The sequence below is a fragment of the Xenopus tropicalis genome, chromosome 1 (assembly GCF_000004195.4).
Source record: "Xenopus tropicalis strain Nigerian chromosome 1, UCB_Xtro_10.0, whole genome shotgun sequence".
NCBI classification, from domain to species: Eukaryota; Metazoa; Chordata; class Amphibia; order Anura; family Pipidae; genus Xenopus; species Xenopus tropicalis.
The window spans coordinates 202937056-202963294 of NC_030677.2; the positions used below are offsets into that span (position 1 = coordinate 202937056).

A 26239-nucleotide genomic window follows, 5' to 3' on the forward strand; every position below is an offset into this window, starting at 1 on the left:
ATTTTTAATCCCAGTACTAAGTATCCTGAGCTAGCCAATTACTACCTATTTTACAAAATCATTAGAAAACATGCTCGAGTGGAGTCTTCTCAGTATCGCTGCTGGTGAGAGGTTTCCCACGTTTCCTATAACCTGGGAGCTATATTTGTCTTCGTGTTACGGGAAAGTCTACTTGTTGAGGTCACCTTCTCGCCTCCCTTCAGTGAGATAATGATACATTAGCTTGACTCGCAGACCCCTTTGCCTTCTCAAAGTATAATTGCGGCAGTCTATTTGTAATAATTATATTACGGTCGACTTTGTTGACACTCGGATATTTTTTCTGTCTGTGCTTTCAATCCCCACAATTATGCTCAGTAGACTCGCAGGCTTTTCAAACAGTTCAATTAGAGCCTAGAATAGCGGCAGCAGCAGGAAGTCTTCTCGCAAACCAATTTGTTGGTTTATTAATTTATATATTTATTACAGTGCATTAGGCCCTGCAAACTTCCATATTTTCTGCCGAGCCGAAGATCGTGGCAGGATAGTTCTGTTTTTTTATTGGGTTGGTAATTAAATCAAATAGACTTGGGGGTGTGTTTAATTTGGGAAGTTTGAAACAACAGGGACAAGCCCCGTGTAGGAACCAGCAGTCTATTGAGAGGAGAATGACTCCCGCTGGAAACTGCAGAGTCCTTAATGGGAACTATTGGGTACAATTCTGTTGTGCTGGCTGCATCCGAATGTTACAGTTGTGAGCCGTCAGGAAATTAACTCTTGTAAAACAAATCAGGTGGCTATGGATACTTTGACTTTTTTTTAAGTGTTATATGTACAACTCCCATTTTTTATTTAGATTGTAAGCTCTATTGAGCAGGGCCCACTGTTATAATACTGTTGAAGTAATACATCCCATAGCCCAGTGATCCCCAAAATGGCTCCGGGGCAACATGTTGCTCAACAACCCCTTGGATGTTGCTCCCAGTGGCCCCAAAGTAGGTGCCATTTTTACATTTCTGGGTTGGAGACAAGTTTTGGAAGCCCAGAGACACAGTTTTACTCCAAGCAGAGCCTCCTGCAGGCCCCATTGGGCTACCAAATAGCCAATCACAGCCCTTATTTGGCCCCCAAAGAAACTTTTTCATGCTTGTGTGGCTCCCCAACACTTTTTACATCTGAGTGTTAAAAAAGTTTGGGGATCCCTGCAATAGCCAATCTTAGTCCATGCATGGATCTGCCTATCCTGTCCTTTATTAGGGCCAAATACCAAAAAAAAAAATAAAAAAATCTCAGATTTCTGGGGTATGGGTTGTTATTTTTTAATTTAAGCTAGCTTCTGAAAATAGCAAGCCATGGGGTGGCCATTGCAACAGGAGGCACCCATTATTTATAAGAACTCATACCTTCCAAGGCAATCTTGTACCATAACGTGATTGATATGTTTTACCTTCTATAAACTGATCCCAATGCAAAGGTGCTTTGTCACTCACTGGACATTAGATTTCCCATGGTCAATAAAGGCCATCACCCTTAAGTAACTTTAGATTCTTAGGCCTGTGAATAAACCAATGAAGTTTGAGCTAGCCGCCATGCCTACTATCAGTATAGCTCTATGTGTGAATCTAATGAATGTGTGTGTTTTTGTGTCTCTAGATGTAGAAGACAGAAGTAACTCAGGGTCCTGGGGGAACAGTGCACATCCAAGTCCATCTAGAGTAAGTATGGTTCCTTTGCTGTTATATCAGTAATGTCATGTCTAGGAACAGCTGTTGGGGTTAGCACTTTCACCATCCTCATACTTATATGCCTTTTACTTACTGCACAGTAATAGGCATGTTCAACTTAAAGTTTTTAGACTTTGTAACCTATTATTGTAGATCTTATTGTATCTGGTTGCTACGGTCTTACTTACCCTAACAACTAGGCAGTGGCTTGAATTTCAGATTGCAAAATAAATAATACAGGGCCCCAACAGACACATAATTAAAACAAGTCTAACAATAAAAATCTAGCCACAGAAAGAATTGGCTGGGCAACCAAATGGCATTTTTAAATTTCAGGTTATAGACAGGGTTTCAAAACAATAATAGTGACTAGGATGTGTTGGGCGTGGTCAGTGATGTAAGGGGGCGGGCAGTTGATGTAACTGGTAGACCAGTGATGTAAGGGGGTGACTTATGATGTAGGTATAATGAATTTACTGGCAAGTATGTACTGGTAAGGTAAATTTGTAATATTGGCCATGGCCATAGTTGGTGTTTTACTGGCTAAATACCGACTGGGTGGCAGAAGAGATTGGCAAATAATTACAAATGGGGCTAAAAATGGTCTATACGTTCACAGAAATGTTTAGCACTGAGCCTGTTCTGCCTTTAAGTAGGTGGGGATTCCATTGAGTGATTAGTAACTATTTTCCACTGTTTAGTTGAAAGGAAGCAGTGGCGTAACTATAGAGGAAGCAGAGGGCCTGGGGGGCAGGGGGGCCTGGACTATGGGGTTTTTAGAAATCCCCCCTCCCCAGATGCTCTCTTAACTACCCTGGTGTGAGCGACTGGGGAGCAGAGGATGTTATCGGGGGCTAGGAGGTCCTGGTAGGGGCTGCTGTGCACGGCGGCCCCTCCTTAGATTTTTTTGTTGTTATACCTCTGAAATGAGATGACTGAAACATCATCTCACCAGTGTAATGATGGAGATATGGATCTACTCCGGCCATTTTGGATCCCTTATTTCATGTTAGCATTTAGGTGCCAGAAGAGGTGTCAGGTTCCAGGACTGGATCATCATCACCCTACTGACATCTGTTTAGTTCATATCTTTGGGGTGGTACTTTTTAAATAAGTCCTAAAATTCAGTAAGAGTGGGGGGGGTCTGTTGACTGACGTTCAAATCACAAATGGGTTTGGCCAAACAAAAGTCTTGATATCGTCAGAGATTTGTAATCACCAAAGTTCCAGGATTTGGTTTGGGATTTAGATTGTGATTGTTGAGCCAACAAGAATCCAAACCCTTCCTGTCATGGCTGCCATTGGGATGCTGGGCGTCCGACTCAGGTTACGGAACAGCTGGAGAGCCGTAGCTCAGAGATCCCCGTCCCTTTAGGCCTCCTTTGCTGCTTCCCAAGTTCTCAGCTGGAATGTCTCTTAATAACCCACAGGAAATGCCTGTATGATAGTTATTAGGCTAATATATGCCCATAGAGAGTACTACAGGCAACAGCAGTCTCGCTATTCCTACAGAGAAGCCTTATAGCAGCAGCCGAGTCCAATAAATGGGGCTTAGAGTGAAAACCCATTGTGGTAGTGTCTATACATATGCTTTCCATTGGACATTTTACATGGCACATAAACCGCTTGTACCGTGGGTAATCCCTACTCACGCCAGGAGAGCCAGATGGGGGGAAAGTCATAGAGAGGAATCTTTCAGTCCAGTTCACCTCGACCGAGGGGATCACTCTGGCCCTTACACAGTCACATTGACAAAGAATGTGGGAAGGCTTTAACCTACTGACTGCCAGGGTTTTTACCATCTGAAGGGTACTTTGATAACATGGAAAGGGTTATATTGATACTTTTATCCTTTAAAAGAAAAGGAAAGTTTAAATCACTGGGGGTTGCCAAAATGTTATGCACCCCCCAATGATTAAGATCACTCACCTGATGCCCTTGGCCAGTGCTCCTGGTTGCTAAAATCTGCACCGGCCCAGGGTATTTCTGCAGAAGACCAACGGGAATTGGGTGGGGCTGTGGCACAGAGGGGGCGGGTCTATGAAGCAAAGTGGGGGGGACAGAGCTGCTAAACTGTAAGGAAAACTGGCGGGAGAGCTGCAAGGTGGAAGAGGTAATGGGTGGAATGGAGGGGGAGTGGGGATCAGAATGGAGGGGGAGTGGGGTGCAGAATGGAGGGGGAGTGGGGTGCAGAAAGGATGGGGAGTGGGGTGCAGAATGGAGGGGGAGTGGGGTGCAGAATGGAGGGGGAGTGGGGGCAGAATGGAGGGGGAGTGGGGTGCAGAATGGAGGGGGAGTGGGGTGCAGAAAGGATGGGGAGTGGGGTGCAGAATGGAGGGGGAGTGGGGTGCAGAATGGAGGGGGAGTGGGGTGCAGAATTGGGGCAGGCTGGAGGTAGGACATTAGGGATTACAAATTATAAATTTAGATTAGTAAAAATGGAAATTAGTAATCCCGGCCGTGGCTGATAATTTATTGGCTGAGCTGATAGCCGGGTGGCTACCCGATCTGTATTACTGCCTAACCCCCTTCAGGCTTTAGGGCTCATTTATTATTATGTAATAAAAAAAACAGACACAGTGCTTTTCACCAATCACCATCCTTATATTATGCCCCGATCCACATCTCTTTGTGCTATTTGTGGCACTTTCCTGTATGCAGTGCTGGCAATGCCCGATGGCACTAACCACTGTGTATAGGGACAGGATGGGAGATAGGTGGGATGAAGGCAGGGTGCAGACGTGCAAGCTGGGGGGTGCTGGCAGGGTGAAAGGCTTGGATTTACCACTGAACCTTAAGCAGTAATTCAGTTCAGGGCTTCCCAGCACCCATAAATAAACATTGCATTCTTCTTCCAGCTTATGAGGCATTACCCCCATGGCAATTGTTCTGCATGGGCACGAAGGGGTGATATTTTGCTCACCATAAAACCTTTGCACATAATATATTAATGTTGCCACCTTTTTTTGGGGGGGTTGTGGGGGGATGGGATCGAGAAGGGACAGGGATGTGGCATCATGGGGCGGGGGGGGCAGGAATGGACGGATCCAATACAAATTCAGTAAGTAGGTAGGGTTTGGGGGGCAGACAGTGGTTGGGAAACTAGGGTATTGGCACAGTTTGTAGGTAGGCCAGGGCTATATAACTAGGGACAACAGATTTAGCAGCAGCAATATTGCCAGTAAATTTGTAAAACCAAGGCTATTGTGATACTAATATCTACAGTTAGTACTAGTGGTTGTATATATAGTTTATGTATGTGAGTGTATAGATTGGTAGGTGTGGGTTAGGTGTGCTGGGTTTACTTGGAAGGGTTGAACTTGATGGACTCTGGTCTTTTTTCAACCCTATGTAACTATATAACCAGCCCTGCCCTTGGCTGGTAATTACTAGGGGGCCGATTTACTAATCCACGAACGGATCGAAAGCGTCCGAATGCGTTTTTTTCGTAATGATCAGTATTTTGCGGATTTTTTTGTAAATTGTCGCGACTTTTTCGTAGCCGTTACGACTTGCGCGTATTGTCGCAACTTTTTCGTAGCCGTCACGAAAAAAAACCGGAAAAGTTTGGACACCGTTTACTAGCGCTCAATACTAAAAAGTCGCGACAATTCGCGCAAGTCATAACGGCTACGAAAAAGTCGCGACAATTCGCGCAAGTCGTAATGGCTACGAAAAAGTCGCGACAATTCACACAAAAAGTTGCGACGGCGACGAAAAAAACCGCAAAAAATACGAAAAAGTCGCAAAATGTTCGTTTCCAATCTGATTTTTTCCCATTTGGGATTCGGATTCATGGATTAGTAAATCAGCCCCTAGGCCAGTGAAATTGGGCAGGTGGCAACCCAAACTATATTAGGGTTTCACTGAACATTTAACTTTCCTGAACATCTCAGATCTATATGGTCCTTCCTATATTTTTATCTTCTTTTTTTTTTAATAACATTGGCAAGAAGCACTATTTATAAATGGTAGAATGGCAGGTAAAATCATGGCCAGGTGGCCACCCTACTAGTGAATAAGCGCTGAAGAGGTTAATAAATATGAGTATTAACGGACTTTACCCAAGATGATCATGGCTGGAAGGCAGAAGGCTGCGCTGCAACATGTTCAGCCATGCAAAAAAAAAAAAGAGGAAAAATGAAAAACAAAAGTTGAAAGGGAGCGTTTTGCTTGCGCGGCTGAACTCCGGGGGTCGCCCGAATGACTGTATTCTCCGTGCTGCTCCGGCACAAAGGACATATGGCTGGTTTGAATAAAACCATAAGTCTGGGTTCTGTTATGACTCCTTTGATCTCACGATAGCATCTGATACCTGCCCACTCGTTTTTTTCTTTTTTTACTGGTAACAGTGGAGTAGGAAACCCCTCCACTCCCATATCTTATTGATGTGACATCTGTGTTGCAACACGCATCCCTTTAAATCCTGCGCGCCGCTGGCTTCCTGGTGTTTGTCATAAACTGCACCCCCCTGCGCCTGAACCCCACTTGGTACAAGCTGGCGGGCGTCAGGGCGGGCACGTTATTACCCACCAGGGCGGGCAGTTGTTACAGCAAGAAATGAAACGGCCACATTTATTATTTTCTTATTTTGCTGCGATTCATGGAAATCCCAGCAATCATAAAACCTAAAGTATTTTATTTGTGGGGGAGAAATTATATTCATTTTTTTTCCGAAGCGATTTGCAGCAAACCCCCAGTAACGTAAAAATGAATTGCCCACAATATATAGAAAGGGGTGGGCCCATCTGATAGCCATTTGCCTCCTTTTAACCCTTTTCATTTTTCACACACGTCAGTGCTGTATTGTATATTTCTGTCAAAGTAATTACTTTTTGAGGTTTGATTTTGCCCCCATTCTTACAGGTATGGGACCTGTTATCCAGAATACTCAGGACCTGGAGTTTTCCGGATAAGGGATCTTTCCCTAGTTTGGATCTCAATACCTTAAGGCTGCTAAATATAATTTAAACATGAAATAAACCCAATAGGATTGTTCTGCCCCCAATAAGGGGTAATTATATCTTAGTTGGGATCAAGTACAGGTACTGTTTTATTATTACAGAGAAAAGGGAATCATTTAACCATGAAATAAACCCAATAGGGCTGTTCTGCCCCCAATAAGGGGTAATTATATCTTAGTTGGGATCAAGTACAGGTACTGTTTTATTATTACAGAGAAAAGGGAATCATTTAACCATGAAATAAACCCAATAGGGCTGTTCTGCCCCAATAAGGGGTAATTATATCTTAGTTGGGATCAAGTACAGGTACTGTTTTATTATTACAGAGAAAAGGGAATCATTTAAACATGAAATAAACCCCAATAGGGCTGTTCTGCCCCAATAAGGGGTAATTATATCTTAGTTGGGATCAAGTACAGGTACTGTTTTATTATTACAGAGAAAAGGGAATCATTTAACCATGAAATAAACCCAATAGGGCTGTTCTGCCCCAATAAGGGGTAATTATATCTTAGTTCGGATCAAGTACAGGTACTGTTTTATTATTACAGAGAAAAGGGAATCATTTAACCATTAAATAAACCCAATAGGGCTGTTCTGCCCCAATAAGGGGTAATTATATCTTAGTTGGGATCAAGTACAGGTACTGTTTTATTATTACAGAGAAAAGGGAATCATTTAACCATTAAATAAACCCAATAGGGCTGTTCTGCCCCAATAAGGGGTAATTATATCTTAGTTGGGATCAAGTACAGGTACTGTTTTATTATTACAGAGAAAAGGGAATCATTTAACCATTAAATAAACCCAATAGGGCTGTTCTGCCCCCAATAAGGGGTAATTATATCTTAGTTGGGATCAAGTACAGGTACTGTTTTATTATTACAGAGAAAAGGGAATCATTTAAACATGAAATAAACCCAATAGGGCTGTTCTACCTTCTCCCTCTTCCCCCTTTCCCTGCCTGCTGTAATCTGAGACCAGATCTTAAACAAACAGGACTTTTTGAGGTGTTTACTCAGGTATGGTAAAACATTATACAGAATAAATATAGCATTTTACTTGTACAATCATAGCTAATCTATTGGCAGTAAACTGCATCAATAGCTTCCCTTTTCCTTTAAGCCTTGGTCCATCCCAGTCCCTGCTCCATCTTTGGTGCCCTGATGATCCAAAATCTGCCCTTGAGCAGATAAAGGGGCTTATCTGCTTTATCAGCCCACAGCCTAAGCCCCTTTGTCACCTACCACCCCCAGCACATCCTTGCCGGTATTCTTGTTTGATATGTGGGTTAAAACGCTTAGGTTAGGATTACAATTAACAATTGCCACTAACCCTTATAATAAGGGTTGGTAAAGTTTAGAGTAGGTGGCAGAGACCAAGTAACAGCAGATATAGAGCAGCAGCTGATCACAAAGCCAAGCTCACAATGCCTCTAGTGGCTCAGCAGGGAAGTACACCCGGTACCCACCACACATTCCAGGGTTCTAAACTGGACAGGACCTGACCCCCAGGTAGTGAGTACATAGCTGTAAATAGTTGACCTGACTTACTAGCCGTTCAGCCGCTTTATTCCTCTGGGAGTGGCCTTGTCAAACGTTTAGTTGCCTCTTCCCTTGGCATTAAGTCAGGGCTGTTCCGTGACATATCAACTTATTCACATTTGTGTAATAGCAAAATACCTTGAAACATTCAGCGCAGTGTTTCTATTTTCCTGAGATCCCGTGCCAGCGTTATGCGTAGCCAGTCGGCCAGTTATTCTAACCCTGCTCCGCCAAACAATCGCTTTCTCTGTCTCTCAGTACAGTTCATTTGCCTTTTTTTCCCCACATGCTGCACAAACCATATTTCCCTTCGGATTTGCTTTTTTTCTGCTTTTGGCTTTTTGAATTAAAGAAATGATATTGTTTCTATTGGGAGGCTGCCCAAACAAAGTTAAATGCACGTGCCTCGGTTCCCGCCATGCCCCAGATGGCGACTAGCGAATGCTCTTATTTACTATTTCCCTGAACGACCGAGCGTGTTACATACTGGGCCTCATTTACAAACCCAGGGCAGTGTGCACTTTGGCTGTTGCCCCGTGGGTTACAAAAAGGCACTTGGAACGGCTTTTGCTGGCAGAGTATATACAGTACTGGCTCGTTTCGGCGCTGAAATCTGCGCCATTTGCCTGTCCAGTTCTAAACATTCTGCCTGGCTTTTAAAGTGTTAAAAAACATCTCAATTTTTCAAGCAGTGTGGGCGGGATGTCAAAGCTTTGCCCCCTAGTGTCACCAGACACGCCCCAGCGTCACTAAACACGCCCCCAACATTATAACCCCACCCTCCAACGCCACTGAGATGCATCTCTGACGTCAGTAACCTACCCCTTTTTCCGGATTTTAACGCCGGTGAAGGTGGTAACCCTAGGTGGGTTTTAAAGATGGGATGAGGTATTACAGGTATCGGACCCCTTATCCGGAAACCCGTTGACTGGTCCAGTTAATATTTTTCATTTAAATATGAATTCTCCAGTATCTACCAATGGGTGAAATGGCCACAATAGTTCTCCCAGGTTGTACAGGAGACCTTCATGCCCAGGGGTGGTTGGGCCCATAACCGGGGGGTATCTGGGTGACTGCCTGCTGTGGATCCATGCAGAGGACATTCCCTTGCTCTGAGAGTGAGGAGAGCTGCTTATTACTAGCATGTGGGAGAAAAAGCGATTAAATTGCTTGGCTATAATGAAACTGTGAGACTGCCTAGAAGGAAATGACAAACTGGCGGTTGAGGTGGCCTAAAACTGTCATTTTGTTTAGCTCGGTATTAGATGCGATCAAAGATGTCGCATGGTTCCCTTGGTTACGCGCTCCAGCCGCCATGATTGTGTGCTTTAGTACTCAACTTTTTTTTTCCTGAACCCGGTGGGGAAACTGGCCAGACCACAAACTACAGCAGTAACCTCAAGGTTGTTTTATAGGCACATTATACAGATCTGACCATAGTAACATAGTAAGTTAGGTTGAAAAAAGACACGGCAATCAAGTTCAACCATAATGCCTATATATAACCTGCCTCACTGCTAGATAATCCAGAGGAAGGCAAAAACCCCATCTGAAGCCTCTCTAATTTGCCACAGAGGGAAAAACTTCCTTCCTGACTCCAAGATGGCAATCGGACCAGTCCCTGGGGCAACTTGTACTAAGAGCTACTGTATCTCCTAAAACCCTAAAAAGCCATCCAACCCCTTCTTGAAGCTGACCAATAAACAAGAATTCATATAATGGGGAATATTCCAGCAAACTGGCGCTGTAAGCTTTTGTAAATGAGCCTTTATTGGTTACACATTTCCAAATTCAGTCATCTGCCGAAAAATACTGGGGAAAAATATCAGGTTGATAATAGAAACTACATGGTAAAGGGCTAATTACTGTAAAATTAACTTTATGATGTATCATGTAGGCAGCAGTAATACAAGGCAGTTTGCAATTAGTCTTCATTTTCACTTTGCTTTCTTTTGTTTTTTCTTTAAATAATGACTTTTTGTTCCGGAATCCGCAGGCTTGAAATTTCAGCAGCTGTCCAGTTGTTAGGGCTTTATTACCGTAGTAACCAGGCAGCAGTTTGAAACTCAAACTGCAAAATGATGGCTATAAAACTTAACTGACAGTCTGTGTGTTTCTCAGTTGCAGGGGTCAGTGACCCTGACAGCCAGGGAGCTTTTTTCAAAGGCAATCTGGCGAAAAGTCAGGCAAAACATTTCAAATCAGTAATAAAGACCAGGTGAAAGTGTTGCTCTATAATATAAAATGTTAATATAAAGATAAAATTCTCGTTAAAAACTGTTTTGGTTTTTTAAGTTAGTGGGTTACATTGGCCTGGGGGGGAATCACGGGAAGTGTCTAGCAATGGAAAACCAGCATGATGAGAACAGCCTGTATCATTAATCTGAACATTTTGTCCTTATTTTGTTTTAATGATTATCTCATTATATTTAAAGAAGAACAGTTATTTCCTACTGCTTTATAGGCTCTAAAATCAAAGCAAAAATGTTCACTTTTAAGCTGATTCAATAAAAATGCCCCCCCCCCCCCCCCTCCCCCCACCTTATAGCAGCCATCCATTCCACTTCCCCAGGCTCTTCAGGAGAAGACTTTGCACCATAGGATGTCAGCCAATCCCCTTCTTGTGGGAAGACCTGACAGGGAACTTCATTTTCACTTCCCCAGGCTCTTCAGGAGAAGACTTTGCACCATAGGGTGTCAGCCAATCCCCGTCTTGTGGGCAGACCTGACAGGGAACTTCAGTTTCCCTTCCCCAGGCTCTTCAGGAGAAGACTTTGCACCATAGGATGTCAGCCAATCCCCTTCTTGTGGGCAGACCTGACAGGGAACTTCAGTTTATGTTTCCTTGAATGAAGTCAGTGCTGTGATTGGCTACCCACATCCTATTGTGGATAGGACCTTTATGACACAGCCCCAACTTATATGTAACACAAACAAGAGCATCTCCAAACTTAATTCATCATCGCCTACATAATGAGAGAGATTGAAAAAGAGACCTATATATCCCTTTGATGTAAATAAATGTATATGCTTAAGGCAGACTTGTGCAATGTGTTTGGTGGCACTGTACCCAAGTAATAGTCACGTCTAACCCCCGTTCGCCCCGCGTGTTGCTCTAACACCGTTTGTCATCTGTAGATGTGTCCTTGTCAATAACCTTCCCTTGTCTCGCCTTCCCGGGCTCAGGAAGTCATTCCTCATTGTCCCTTCCCTTCTTATAAGAACAAATGTATCTGCTCCCAAGGATGCTCTTAAAAGAGAAATGGAAGGAATTAGGCAGTTAAGCATTATAGCACAACAGGGAATGCAACTTACCCGCGTTATTTACACCATCTTTCAGCAAACCTTACAAGCTGACATTCTGTGCGGCCCACAGGGCACCGTGTGTAAATAATGCAGGTCTCCCCCGTTGGCTGCCGTCTTACAGGGCGGTTAGAAAAGACATGTGGCTGTGTTCCAAATTCCACGCAAGGTTGGCGGGAATGGTGACCCAGAAAGCCTGGCCCTTCCCTCCGTGGCTTATCAGCTGGATCTGTATTGTTTTGGTATTTGACATCAGCAAAATGACTTGCCTTACTAATAATACTCTTCCTTTTGCCCTTCAGAAGCTGTCATGCAGTGTGCAAGCCAGCGTGCATAGCCATCCACCCCGGAGGTGGCTGCATGTATGTTTTCTTTTGCTTCTTTTCTTTGCATTCTAATATGTGCTGCATGTTATATATATATCTGTGCACTGTATGCATGTGTAATGCTGCATGGCTGTAAATGCAACTGTTCAGAGCCAACTAGTCAGGGCTTGTACTTCAAATCTGGGAGAGCAAATATGGCCAACATGGATGAGATATGGAGTATGGTTTTCTCTTACTCCCAATGTCACGCATATGCCTAATCATCACTCTTTGTATAGGCCTCAAGGATGGAAGCTTTGACAGAAGTTCTTGTGGCCCGTGGGTGATGTTTAGCAGTTGACCCAATAACGTGAGGAGTCGCATCTATCTCTATCTTCCTTTATGATCCGTGAGATCAGCACAGTTGGGCAGTGGAGTCATTAATATTTGTCATAAATATTTTTCCCCAGGTCATACATATATGTCACTGTTTGGCCCCACTGATGGACTGATCCAATGTGAGGCCATTGTAAGCATAAGAAATAATAAGAAACTCTTTCTAATCACCCAGTTATTGAACTGATAGGGAGTATCAGCTAAATCAGGGGTCCCCAACCTTTCTAAAGGTCCCCATACACGGGCCGACTATAGCTGCCGATATCGGTCAGCTAATCGGCCCGTGTATGGGCAGAACAGAGTGGCCTGGCCGACCGATATCTGGCCTGAAATTGGCCAGACCTCGATCGGCCAGGTTAGAAAATCCGGTTGGATTGGGGACCACATCGGCTCGTTGATGCGGTCCCCGAACTGACTGCCCCATAACGACAAATTTAATCCGATCGTTTGGCCCCAGGGCCAAACGATCGGATTATTTTTTTTTTACGTTCTTGCTACTTGATATCGCCCACCCGTAGGTGGGGATATCGGGTGAAGATTCGCTCGCTTGGCGACATCGCCAAGCGAGCGGATCTTATAGTGTATGGGCACCTTTACTCGTGAGCCACAGTCAAAACAAAGACTTGGAGAGCAACACAAGCACCATAAAAATTCATGGAGGAGCCAAATAAGGGCTAAGATTGGCTATTAGGCAGCCTCTATGCACCCTATCAGCTTACAGGGGCTTTATTTGGTAGGGAATCTTGTTTTTATTCAACCAAAACCTGCCCCCAAGTCAGGAATTCAAAAATAACTCCCTGGTTTGGGGGCACTGAGAGCAACATCCAAGGGGTTGGGGAGCAACATGTTGCCCCTGAGCCACTGGTTGGGGATCACTGGTCTAGACTAGGGGTCCCCAACCCTTTCTTACTAGTGAACCACAGTCAAATGTAAAAAGACTCGGGGAGCAACACAAGCACCATAAAAGTTCATGGAGGTGCCAAATAAGGGCTGTGATTGGCTATTAGGTGTCTCTATGCACACTATCAGCTTACAGGGGCTTTATTTGGTAGGAAATCTTGTTTTTATTCAACCAAAACTTGCCCCCAAGTCAGGAATTCAAAAATAACTCCCTGGTTTGGGGGCACTGAGAGCAACATCCAAGGGGTTGGTGAGCAACATGTTGCCCCTGAGCCACTGGTTGGGGATCACTGAGCTAAATATTTTCTGCTTCTCCTACACAGGGTTACATATAACAAACACTATGAACATTGAGGAATGTCAGTTAAAAGTGCATCACTACTAATCTAACCACTGGTTTTTGGATGTTAAGTTTTGGTACCACCAATGGTATGTGCTGGACAGTAATATTGGGCCGTTTTGTAGCTGGGAGTGTGTCAAAGAAACACTTATGGGACAATCGGTTTTAAAACAATAGAACAAGTTGGATTTTCTTGAAATAAGAGTTGCATTTCTTTGAGAAAACTGGTAGCTGGTTGGGATTTGTCTCTCAGAAAAGAATCTGTGGAACAACTGGAGTTAAGACCAAAACGTTAGCAGAAGATTTGACTCCAGACAAAGTATATTGAGATACCAACAGGTATTTGCCATTAAGTTTGCATCAAAGCATAGAAACCCAAATCTTCAAGTCTTTATAGAATACCATAATGCTGGTGAGATAGATAGATTGCTAGCTACACGTGTATATTGTATGTTTCAACACTAGTTGATAATGGCCAGTATATTGGATAAACCCCCTTCTGGCAAAACTGGATGCATAATAACTTATTTTAATGGAACATAATGTACAACAAATGTTAAAGTTCAAGTTCAGTAGTTTGGATACCCAATAAAGTCTAGAAAGTTGTGGTTTTTGTCATATCTACTTATATACCTACTTTCACTAGATCATCAAGTAGACTTTTTAAAGAAAAGACAGTCCACCCCTTAAATAGAATAGGAGCACAATTCAGTCTCCTGAAATGTACCCTTCTAACAGTTGTATCAGAAATAGTAAGGAATAAAGGCTAGATGAACAGATGTTACCAGTCAAGATCGAGAAGATCTTGTGTAGACCTATCACAACTGGTGGAAAGGGTAGCTCTCAGTTGACATGTTGACATTATAATGACGCTTACCCAACTCTGGTCAACAAGGGAACTTGCAATTTCTTTTTGATCTCATAACTTAATCTCATCATCTAAAGTATGCAAGTGTAAACACTGGGGCGCAAGACTGTTTCTGGAGGGGAAAAAACTTCTCCAAACTGATGAAATGTCCAATCAATAAATATGAGGAATGGGGGAAAAGCATTTGATCCTGAAGACAATGATTGAAAACATGCGTCAAAGTCAACCATGAATCACCTACAGGAACCAATTATGAATGTTTGGGAATGGCCTTCATGATCTCCAGACTTCGGTATTATTTACGATCTGTAGGGAGATCTCTAGCACGCAGGAAAGTCCTGAGAGGGGAAACTTTCCTACAGTGAGAGACAGACTCTTAGCTGGCAACAGAAAGCATTTAGGAGCCATTATTCTGCTATAGTATCGACTGACATGGTTTGCCCGTGGCTTTGTAGGCGTTTTCTTATTCCAAACCTTTGAATTAACTTCTTACCTTGTAGAGGTCATGTAATCTTCTTCATTGGCGGTTCAATGAAACATACCATTACGCACATCCTCTCGCTGCACTCCCCCAATAGCACATTAAGGAATCCCCATTCATTTTGAACTAGGAATTGGTGAGATAAAGGATTGCCCTAGTCACAGCTGACCAGCTTAACTGAACTACAGCTGGGTTCCTTCATAATCCCTCAAGACATCTAATCAGTTTCAGCAGCTGAAAGAATATATGTATCAGCTCTAACTAATAGCAGACAGCCTCGGGAAGAACAAATGACTTGCCAGTTCTAAGAGCCATCATTCCCCTATCTATCTCCCTAGGGTTTATTGGAATTGTGAGATTTTCAGATAGAGTTCTATGTGTTGGACTCACACAGCCTGCCCACCAGGCATTTAAGTAACGCTCTGGATCCATCTGTAGGTAGTCAATGCACATTATGAAATACCTGTCACTGAGGTGCCTACAAGTAATAAACATGCATGAAATAAAATGCTTACATATGTTCCATTTAGAATTTATTTCATCAAAAAACATGTGATTAGAGATAAATATTTAGGTGGGTCCGAACATAACCGATCTCCTTTGAGGTCCAAGTTGCTTGGATTGCATTATTAAGTGGGAATTAACCAAGAAAGAGTTGAATGAATTGCTAAAATATTTATAGTTTCCATAATCTCTAATAATACTAATCCAAATGCTAATTATTGCATGTATGGCCCCAGGCATATTGAGAAAAGGGGGGACAATGCCATTATATACAGTTATCTCTGCTTGCACTGGGAGGATACAAAGACTGGGGTCATCATTTACTGATATTGGCAGTGCTAAAATATCATGCCCTAATTGCTTTTGCCTGAGCTCGCTTGTGCCTCGTGTAGGGTTGCCACCTGGTTAGTATTGTACTGGCTTAGCTGGTACCAACCCTGCCGGAGCCATGGCCAGAGCCGGTATTACAACTTTACAGGCAATGTACTCTAAATTTGTAGAAACTAGTGAGTTTGGCCCCAGCCCAGCTCCGATTCAGCCCCGATTCAGCCCCAGTTCACCCCTTTCTAGCTTTCACCAAATCCAATTCAAATTCTATTCTGAATGAGGTTGCTCACGTCCCTTGGCGTTATTGCTCCGCCTCATCCAATTGCATCAGGATCCGCCCCCTTTGTGCCAGCTCCGTCCTGCTGGTATAGCTATTATAAAAAGGCAACCCTAGCCTTGTGCCAATAGACCTATTGCATCTATCCATGTGAATAGAGTACAGTGCAATAAGGCAGTAAAGAAAGAAAGCTCTATGCTATTTCAACAACCTGGATCAAATCTGTGCGGGAAAAATAGACCCAAATCGCTGGGGCAGACAATATATAATTGACACAATTTATACAGGTATGGAATCTGTTATTCACAATCCTGTTATCCAGAAAGTTCTGAATTACAGGAAGCCCATCTCCCATAGACTCCATAATAAACAAGTAATTCAAATATTAAAAAATGATTCCCTTTTCTCTGTAATAAGAAAACAGTACCTGTACTTGATCCCAACTAAGATATAATTGCCCCTTATTGGGGCAGAACAGCCCTATTGGGTTTATTTAATGGTTAAATGATTCCCTTTTTCTCTGTAATAATAAAACAGTACCTGTACTTGATCCCAACTAAGATATAATTGCCCCTTATTGGGGGCAGAACAGCCCTATTGGGTTATTTAATGGTTAAATGATTCCCTTTTCTCTGTAATAATAAAACAGTACCAGTACTTGATCCCAACTAAGATATAATTACCCCTTATTGGGGGCAGAACAGCCCTATTGGGTTTATTTAATGGTTAAATGATTCCCTTTTCTCTGTAATAATAAAACAGTACCTGTACTTGATCCCAACTAAGATATAATTACCCCTTATTGGGGGCAGAACAGCCCTATTGGGTTTATTTAATGGTTAAATGATTCCCTTTTCTCTGTAATAATAAAACAGTACCTGTACTTGATCCCAACTAAGATATAATTACCCCTTATTGGGGGCAGAACAGCCCTATTGGGTTTATTTCATGATTTTTTTGATTAGACTGAGACAATTTGCAATTGGTCTTCATTTTTTATTATTGATAGTTTTTGAATTATTTTACTTTTTGTTCCACAGCTCTCCAGTTTGGAATTTCAGCAGTTATCTGGTTTCTAGGGTCCAATTTACCTTAGTTACCAGGGAGTGGTTTGGGAGAGTGACTCATATGAATAGTAGAGGGGCTGAATAGAAAAATAAGTGATAACAAAATAACAATAAAACTGTAGCTTCACGGAGCAATAGGTTTTTGGCTGTCGGGGTCAGTGACCCCCATTTGAAAGCTGGAAAGAGTCAGAAGAAAAAGGCAAATAACTTAAAAACGATACAAGATAGAAAATGAAGACCAATTAAAAAGTTGCTTAGAACTGGCTATTCTGTAACATAATAAAAGTTAAATTAAAGGTATGGAGTTCCTAATTACAGAAAGACCCCTTATCTGGATAAAACCTAGCCCCCGTTTATTCTGGATAGCAGGTCCCATACCTGTAGTGTCTTTTAACGTCTGTCAGTCTGGAAGTATTTACCTAAACAAGTTGCGGTGCTGCAGAATCCCTCTCTGTGGCGGAACAAGCGGCGCCCGGGGCATCCCCTACGGGGGGTGTAGGTGACGGGAGACCTGTCCGTAGGGGGCGTATGAGACGGGGCAGTCTGAGTAACGCTGCCCAGGCCGGGCACTGAGTGGGGAGCACAAGGGCTCTTTGTTGGGCGCCCCTGCCTGTCTCACGTTATTCTGACTGGGCGCCAAGTCACCGACTAGGATATTTGTTACACAGTCGCTGCCTGTATTTATTTCTTGTTTTTTTGGCCCAAAGCTGATTTCAGTTCTGTAAACAGTGGTGGAAAAAAGCAACACGTTCTCAGGTTACGGAGCATATGGGCCTGCGTTCATTCAATTTCTGTCGACTTCTTGTCAGGGAAATCTCATTCATTATAGCGGCAGCATTGAGCCCCCCCCAACCCAAACTCAAATTCTGTTTCCATATGGAAACCGTTCCTGCTTTAATGGACTGTGCTGGAATTATGGGTAGTGGGGCCCTAGATGTGTATTGTGTAGTGGCACCCGAGGTATGGCACCCTGATGCATGGGTGCCCAATTGCACTGCTACAGCCACGCATAACAACCAGCTTTATTTATATAGGAGCAACATATCCTGCAGCACATTCCCATCAGTCCCTGCCCCAGTGAGCTTACAATCTAAGGTCCCTATCACATTCCCATCAGTCCCTGCCCCAGTGAGCTTACAATCTAAGGTCCCTATCACATTCCCATCAGTCCCTGCCCCAGTGAGCTTACAATCTAAGGTCCCTATCACATTCCCATCAGTCCCTGCCCCAGTGGAGCTTACAATCTAAGGCCCCTATCGCATTCCCATCAGTCCCTGCCCCAGTGAGCTTACAGTCTAATGTCCCTATCCCATTCCCATCAGTCCCTGCCCCAGTGGAACTTATAATCTAAGGTCCCTATCACATTCCCACCAGTCCCTGCCCCAGTGAGCTTACAATCTAAGGTCCCTATCACATTCCCATCAGTCCCTGCCCCAGTGAGCTTACAATCTAAGGTCCCTATCACATTCCCATCAGTCCCTGCCCCAGTGAGCTTACAATCTAAGGCCCCTATCACATTCCCATCAGTCCCTGCCCCAGTGGAGCTTACAATCTAAGGTCCCTATCACATTCCCATCAGTCCCTGCCCCAGTGGAGCTTACAATCTAAGGTCCCTATCACATTCCCATCAGTCCCTGCCCCAGTGAGCTTACAATCTAAGGTCCCTATCACATTCCCATCAGTCCCTGCCCCAGTGGAACTTACAATCTAAGGTCCCTATCACATTCCCATCAGTCCCTGCCCCAGTGAGCTTACAATCTAAGGTCCCTATCACATTCCCATCAGTCCCTGCCCCAGTGAGCTTACAATCTAAGGTCCCTATCACATTCCCATCAGTCCCTGCCCCAGTGAGCTTACAATCTAAGGTCCCTATCACATTCCCATCAGTCCCTGCCCCAGTGAGCTTACAATCTAAGGTCCCTATCACATTCCCATCAGCCCCTGCCCCAGTGAGCTTACAACCTAAGGTCCCTATCCCATTCCCTTCAGTCCCTGCCCCAGTGAGCTTACAATCTAAGGCCCCTATCACATTCCCATCAGTCCCTGCCCCAGTGAGCTTACAACCTAAGGTCCCTATCCCATTCCCTTCAGTCCCTGCCCCAGTGAGCTTACAATCTAAGGCCCCTATCACATTCCCATCAGTCCCTGCCCCAGTGAGCTTACAATCTAAGGCCCCTATCACATTCCCATCAGTCTCTGCCCCAGTGAGCTTACAATCTAAGGTCCCTATCACATTCCCATCAGTCCCTGCCCCAGTGGAGCTTGCAATCTAAGGTCCCTATCACATTCCCATCAGTCCCTGCCCCAGTGGAGCTTACAATCTAAGGTCCCTATCACATTCCCATCAGTCCCTGCCCCAGTGAGCTTACAATCTAAGGTCCCTATCACATTCCCATCAGTCCCTGCCCCAGTGGAGCTTACAATCTAAGGTCCCTATCACATTCCCATCAATCCCTGCCCCAGTGGAGCTTACAATCTAAGGTCCCTATCACATTCCCATCAGTCCCTGTCCCAGTGGAGCTTACAATCTAAGGTCCCTATCCCATTCCCATCAGTCCCTGCCCCAGTGGAGCTTACAATCTAAGGTCCCTATCCCATTCCCATCAGTCCCTGCCCCAGTGAGCTTACAATCTAAGGTCCCTATCACATTCTTATCAGCCCCTGCCCCAGTGAGCTTACAACCTAAGGTCCCTATCCCATTCCCTTCAGTCCCTGCCCCAGTGAGCTTACAATCTAAGGCCCCTATCACATTCCCATCAGTCCCTGCCCCAGTGAGCTTACAATCTAAGGCCCCTATCACATTCCCATCAGTCTCTGCCCCAGTGAGCTTACAATCTAAGGTCCCTATCACATTCCCATCAGTCCCTGCCCCAGTGGAGCTTACAATCTAAGGTCCCTATCACATTCCCATCAGTCCCTGCCCCAGTGAGCTTACAATCTAAGGTCCCTATCACATTCCCATCAGTCCCTGCCCCAGTGGAGCTTACAATCTAAGGTCCCTATCACATTCCCATCAGTCCCTGCCCCAGTGAGCTTACAATCTAAGGTCCCTATCACATTCCCATCAGTCCCTGCCCCAGTGGAGCTTACAATCTAAGGTCCCTATCCCATTCCCATCAGTCCCTGTCCCAGTGGAGCTTACAATCTAAGGTCCCTATCCCATTCCCATCAGTCCCTGCCCCAGTGGAGCTTACAATCTAAGGTCCCTATCACATTCTCATCAGTCCCTGTCCCAGTGGAGCTTACTATCTAAGGTCCCTATCACATTCCCATCAGTCCCTGCCCCAGTGGAGCTTACAATCTAAGGTCCCTATCACATTCCCATCAGTCCCTGCCCCAGTGAGCTTACAATCTAAGGTCCCTATCACATTCCCATCAGCCCCTGCCCCAGTGAGCTTACAATCTAAGGTCCCTATCACATTCCAATCAGTCCCTGCCCCAGTGGAGCTTACAATCTAAGGTCCCTATCCCATTCCCATCAGTCCCTGCCCCAGTGGAGCTTACAATCTAAGGTCCCTATCACATTCCCATCAGTCCCTGCCCCAGTGGAGCTTACAATCTATGGTCCCTATCACATTCCCATCAGTCCCTGCCCCAGTGGAGCTTACAATCTAAGGTCCCTATCACATTCCCATCAGTCCCTGCCCCAGTGGAGCTTACAATCTAAGGTCCCTATCACATTCCCATCAGTCCCTGCCCCAGTGGAGCTTACAATCTAAGGCCCCTATCACATTCCCATCAGTCCCTGTCCCAGTGGAGCTTACAATCTAAGGTCCCTATCACATTCCCATCAGTCTCTGCCCCAGTGAGCTTACAATCTAAGGTCCCTATCACATTCCCATCAGTCCCTGCCCCAGTGGAGCTTACAATCTAAGGTCCCTATCACATTCCCATCAGTCCCTGCCCCAGTGGAGCTTACAATCTAAGGTCCCTATCACATTCCCATCAGTCCCTGCCCCAGTGAGCTTACAATCTAAGGTCCCTATCACATTCCCATCAGTCCCTGCCCCAGTGGAGCTTACAATCTAAGGTCCCTATCACATTCCCATCAGTCCCTGCCCCAGTGAGCTTACAATCTAAGGTCCCTATCACATTCCCATCAGTCCCTGCCCCAGTGGAGCTTACAATCTAAGGTCCCTATCACATTCCCATCAGTCCCTGCCCCAGTGAGCTTACAATCTAAGGTCCCTATCACATTCCCATCAGTCCCTGCCCCAGTGGAGCTTACAATCTAAGGTCCCTATCCCATTCCCATCAGTCCCTGTCCCAGTGGAGCTTACAATCTAAGGTCCCTATCCCATTCCCATCAGTCCCTGCCCCAGTGGAGCTTACAATCTAAGGTCCCTATCCCATTCCCATCAGTCCCTGCCCCAGTGAGCTTACAATCTAAGGTCCCTATCACATTCCCATCAGCCCCTGCCCCAGTGAGCTTACAATCTGAGGTCCCTATCACATTCTCATCAGTCCCTGTCCCAGTGGAGCTTACTATCTAAGGTCCCTATCACATTCCCATCAGTCCCTGCCCCAGTGGAGCTTACAATCTAAGGTCCCTATCACATTCCCATCAGTCCCTGCCCCAGTGAGCTTACAATCTAAGGTCCCTATCACATTCCCATCAGCCCCTGCCCCAGTGAGCTTACAATCTAAGGTCCCTATCACATTCCAATCAGTCCCTGCCCCAGTGGAGCTTACAATCTAAGGTCCCTATCCCATTCCCATCAGTCCCTGCCCCAGTGGAGCTTACAATCTAAGGTCCCTATCACATTCCCATCAGTCCCTGCCCCAGTGGAGCTTACAATCTATGGTCCCTATCACATTCCCATCAGTCCCTGCCCCAGTGGAGCTTACAATCTAAGGTCCCTATCACATTCCCATCAGTCCCTGCCCCAGTGGAGCTTACAATCTAAGGTCCCTATCACATTCCCATCAGTCCCTGCCCCAGTGGAGCTTACAATCTAAGGCCCCTATCACATTCCCATCAGTCCCTGTCCCAGTGGAGCTTACAATCTAAGGTCCCTATCCCATTCCCATCAGTCCCTGCCCCAGTGAGCTTACAATCTAAGGTCCCTATCACATTCCCATCAGTCCCTGCCCCAGTGAGCTTACAATCTAAGGTCCCTATCACATTCCCATCAGCCCCTGCCCCAGTGGAGCTTACAATCTAAGGTCCCTATCACATCTTACAAGCACTCAATTAAAAGGGGACATTAGTATTGTAATGATCAGCTCAAACCATTGTGGCGTCATTGTTCATATATTGTGAATATAATGAGTAATGCATGCTTTTCCTATGTATAAAGCAGAATAGCCGTACATATGCCCCAGTATATGGCGCTACGCTTTTGTGCATGCCGCCTGTATCCATGTTACACACCGTTGTACGCCCCCGTGACCCCCTTTCCTTTTTACCGACAGAGTTACGGGGAAGGAGGCCATTTTGAACACATGACCAGCAGGGATCTGAGCTCGCACTCACATGACAATCTCTCGCCGCCGTTTGTCAACACAAGAATACAAGGTAAGGCAATGTTCCTGCAATGTCTTCAATTTAAATGTGTTGTTAAGTTTTCAGAATGCGTGTATGTGGGCCTGATGTGGGTCATAGGGGTATTGTCAGCACAGATACTTGTCTTTACTTCGGCCAAAAAACTGCAGTTCTGTCTTGCTTTACGGCAAGGAATGGAGATTCTTGCTCTCACAATAAGAGCCAACAGAGTTGTCGTACAATTGCTAGGCACTTGTGTGTGACTGAGATAGGGACCTTAGATTGTAAGCTCCACTGGGGCAGGGACTGATGGGAATGTGATAGGGACCTTAGATTGTAAGCTCCACTGGGGCAGGGACTGATAGGAATGTGACAGGGACCTTAGATTGTAAACTCACTGGGGCAGGGACTGATGGGAATGTGATAGGGACCTTAGATTGTAAGCTCCACTGGGGCAGGGACTGATAGGAATGTGACAGGGACCTTAGATTGTAAACTCAATGGGGCAGGGACTGATGAGAATGTGATAGGGACCTTAGATTGTAAGCTCACTGGGGCAGGGACTGATGGGAATGTGATAGGGACCTTAGATTGTAAGCTCCACTGGGGCAGGGGCTGATGGGAATGTGATAGGGACCTTAGATTGTAAGCTCATTGGGGCAGGGACTGATGGGAATGTGATAGGGGCCTTAGATTGTAAGCTCCACTGGGGCAGGGGCTGATGGGAATGTGATAGGGACCTTAGATTGTAAGCTCACTGGGGCAGGGACTGATGGGAATGTGATAGGGACCTTAGATTTTAAGCTCCACTGGGGCAGGGGCTGATGGGAATGTGATAGGGACCTTAGATTGTAAGCTCATTGGGGCAGGGACTGATGGGAATGTGATAGGAACCTTAGATTGTAAGCTCCACTGGGGCAGGGACTGATGGGAATGTGATAGGAACCTTAGATTGTAAGCTCACTGGGGCAGGGACTGATGGGAATGTGATAGGGACCTTAGATTGTAAGATCCACTGGGGCAGGGACTGATGGGAATGTGATAGGGACCTTAGGTTGTAAGCTCCACTGGGGCAGGGACTGATGGGAATGTGATAGGGACCTTAGATTGTAAGCTCCACTGGGGCAGGGACTGATGGGAATGTGATAGGGACCTTAGATTGTAAGCTCACTGGGGCAGGGACTGATGGGAATGTGATAGGGACCTTAGATTGTAAGCTCACTGGGGCAGGGACTGATGGGAATGTGATAGGGACCTTAGATTGTAAGCTCCACTGGGGCAGGGACTGATGAGAAACCCTCAAGTGCTCTTTGGTGCTCATGGTACAGCTCTGGAGCTTTGAAATTGCCAGCTTTGCCTTTAGGAACCACTAAAGTGATTGGCAAATTAAACGGGGTAGTTCACCTATATGTTAACTGTTAGTATGTTATACAATGCCTAATCCCTAACAACTTTGCAATTGGTCTTCATTACTCATTTCATATAGTTTGTTTTAAATTATTTTCCTTCCTTCTTCCGTTTTGCCTCTTTCCAGCTTTCAAATGATGATCGCTGACCCCGGCAGCCAAAAAAACAATTGCTCCGTGAAGCTACAATGTTACTGTTATTGGTGCTTTTTATTATTTTTCCTTCCTATCAGTCCCTCCCTATTCATATTCCAGCCTTTCATTTAAACCAGTTCCTGGTTTCTAGGGTAGAGAAGACCCTAGCCACCATGTAGCTGCTAAAATACTAAATTTGAGAGCCGCTGCACGGAAAGCTTTATAAATGAACAAAACCTCAAAAAATGAAGACCAATTGCAAGCTGTCTCAGAATAGTACTGTCTACATAAGTTAATTTGAAGATGAATTACCCCTTTACGAGCTTGTGTTACCTGCACTTACCCCAGGCCGATGTGTTTGTATAAATAAGTTTAGTTGCCCTTTAAACACATCTCTCTCTCAGCACGTAGCTGCTATACCCCAGGCGACACAAGAGTTACACATTCGTATTTTTCCCGGTTCTTTATTCCCCCTTAAGAAGATTTAATATCATCAGAATTCGCCCAAATTCCCTCGGAGACGCACAGATAATTGCTCCTTTTTAACACGCGCTTTAATGTGAAGTACATTCGCTCGGTTTGTTAGGCTTATTAAATTAAATAGGATTCCTTCTAAATATGATATGAAGCCGTATAAATATCTTTAAAACAGATAGCAGCTCTTTCTATTGCCTCTCTAAAAATGTTATTGGAGGGAGCGGGCCGGGCTGCCTAATTGATAGGCTCTGGGAAGTATCTAAATTACAGTGTTTAACGGGCGGATTCGCTATTCTGCACCGCGGCGCTGCTGCTTCTCTCTTCCCCTCACAAAGGGATGGAGTATAAAAGTACAATTCAAATAAATGCCATTCTCTTGTCTCTTTCAGCCCGCTTAACCCATTGGTGCACTTTAAAGGGGAAGTTAAATAGCATTTAACACAGCGGAAGCAAATGGAGGTTGCTATGATGGTTTATTTAAGCCTTGGCTATGGCTGTAAAGTATCAGCCTGTCTTTTTGCTGTCCCCTGCACTGCTGGTCCTGACTACGTGTAGCAGATATCAGCTCCAGTGCAGCCAGGACTCGCAGCTAGACATGGCGATCACCAATACCCCTGCACTACTTTGCTTTTTCAGGCCACAGGGGACAAGAGGGCAGCCAATGGCAAGAGATGTTAATGCAATTGAGAAAAGCCCTTTGGTTGGAGGAGCACTTTTTAAATAGGGCTTTTGGGTCAGTGGCGTATCAAGCCTCTGCCAGCCCCCCCAAAAAATAATTTTGCCCCCCCCCATGTTTGCTGCCCACACACACACACTCTGGGGCATATCTACTTTATTGTGTAAGCCAACCTCACCAATGATGTTGCCTATAACAACCAATCAGATCTTTGCTTTTTTTTTCTAACTTGTAGGTGACTGTTCAAATCCAATTGCTTATTGGTTGCTATGGGCAATATCACTGGTGATCTTGGCTTACACACATCTAATACATATAGGTTCAGCTGCATGGCAGTTACACCACTGTGAATACTGAAGGCATGGTGGGAGCTGACTAATGCATTGGTACCTGTAGTCAGAACCAGCAGTGCAGACAATAGGACAGATAGGTTCTGCCTTTGATTAAATATATGCATAATAATTACATACACAAGCATAGATATTAATGTATCGAAACTTCTTTCTATTCTGACATCAAATCCAGTGCTTTGTTACTAGGCAAAATGACCCTAGCAACACTATTTTTATCGCTTAGAATCCCTGGGAGGTTGAACCCCTGATTTGAGCATATGTAATTGCGCCTGGTGAGCCTTATTTATCTGCTTATTTCTGTTTGCTCCAATGAGTAGGAGCAGCTGTGTTGTATGAAACAGCGCCGTCTAGTGGCCATGTTATATGAAACATTGGTGCCCAGACAATAGGGCCCAAAGTGGCACCCCTTAGTACTCCCTTAGGGCATCTCCTGCCTACCCCTTATAAATACAGCACTGTATAATTGTGCAAAAAACATGGCACTTTGCACCCGGCCCCTAAACTTTGTAAATGACCTCCAATCTCTTTGGAATAAAGTGTCTCTCGGATATAGAAGTTCCTTTTGTTGTAAAGGTTTTGCTATAAAGGAAACTGAGTTTGTTATTGCTGGGGGGGGCAAGAGGTAATGGGGGCCTAGCAGGGCACTAAGGGACGAGCAGCAGAGAATGTCTTGTTCCTAATGTTTAGGGGGCCCTAAAATGGATTGGTTGTGGGCCCAACAGTATTGC

General features: G+C 44.8%; 1 protein-coding gene across 12 annotated transcripts in view; it reads left to right on the forward strand.

The window, feature by feature from the left end:
• tcf4 (transcription factor 4) overlaps positions 1 to 26239 on the forward strand; it is a 263386-nt gene that overhangs the window by 61447 nt on the left and 175700 nt on the right. For 8 of the 12 annotated variants that reach the window (XM_031899661.1, XM_031899665.1, XM_031899671.1 and 5 more), the window contains 3 exon segments: positions 1633 to 1694; positions 11817 to 11876; positions 22395 to 22497. In XM_031899661.1, the coding sequence (XP_031755521.1) occupies positions 1633 to 1694; positions 11817 to 11876; positions 22395 to 22497 (225 nt within the window). 12 annotated transcript variants of the gene reach the window in all.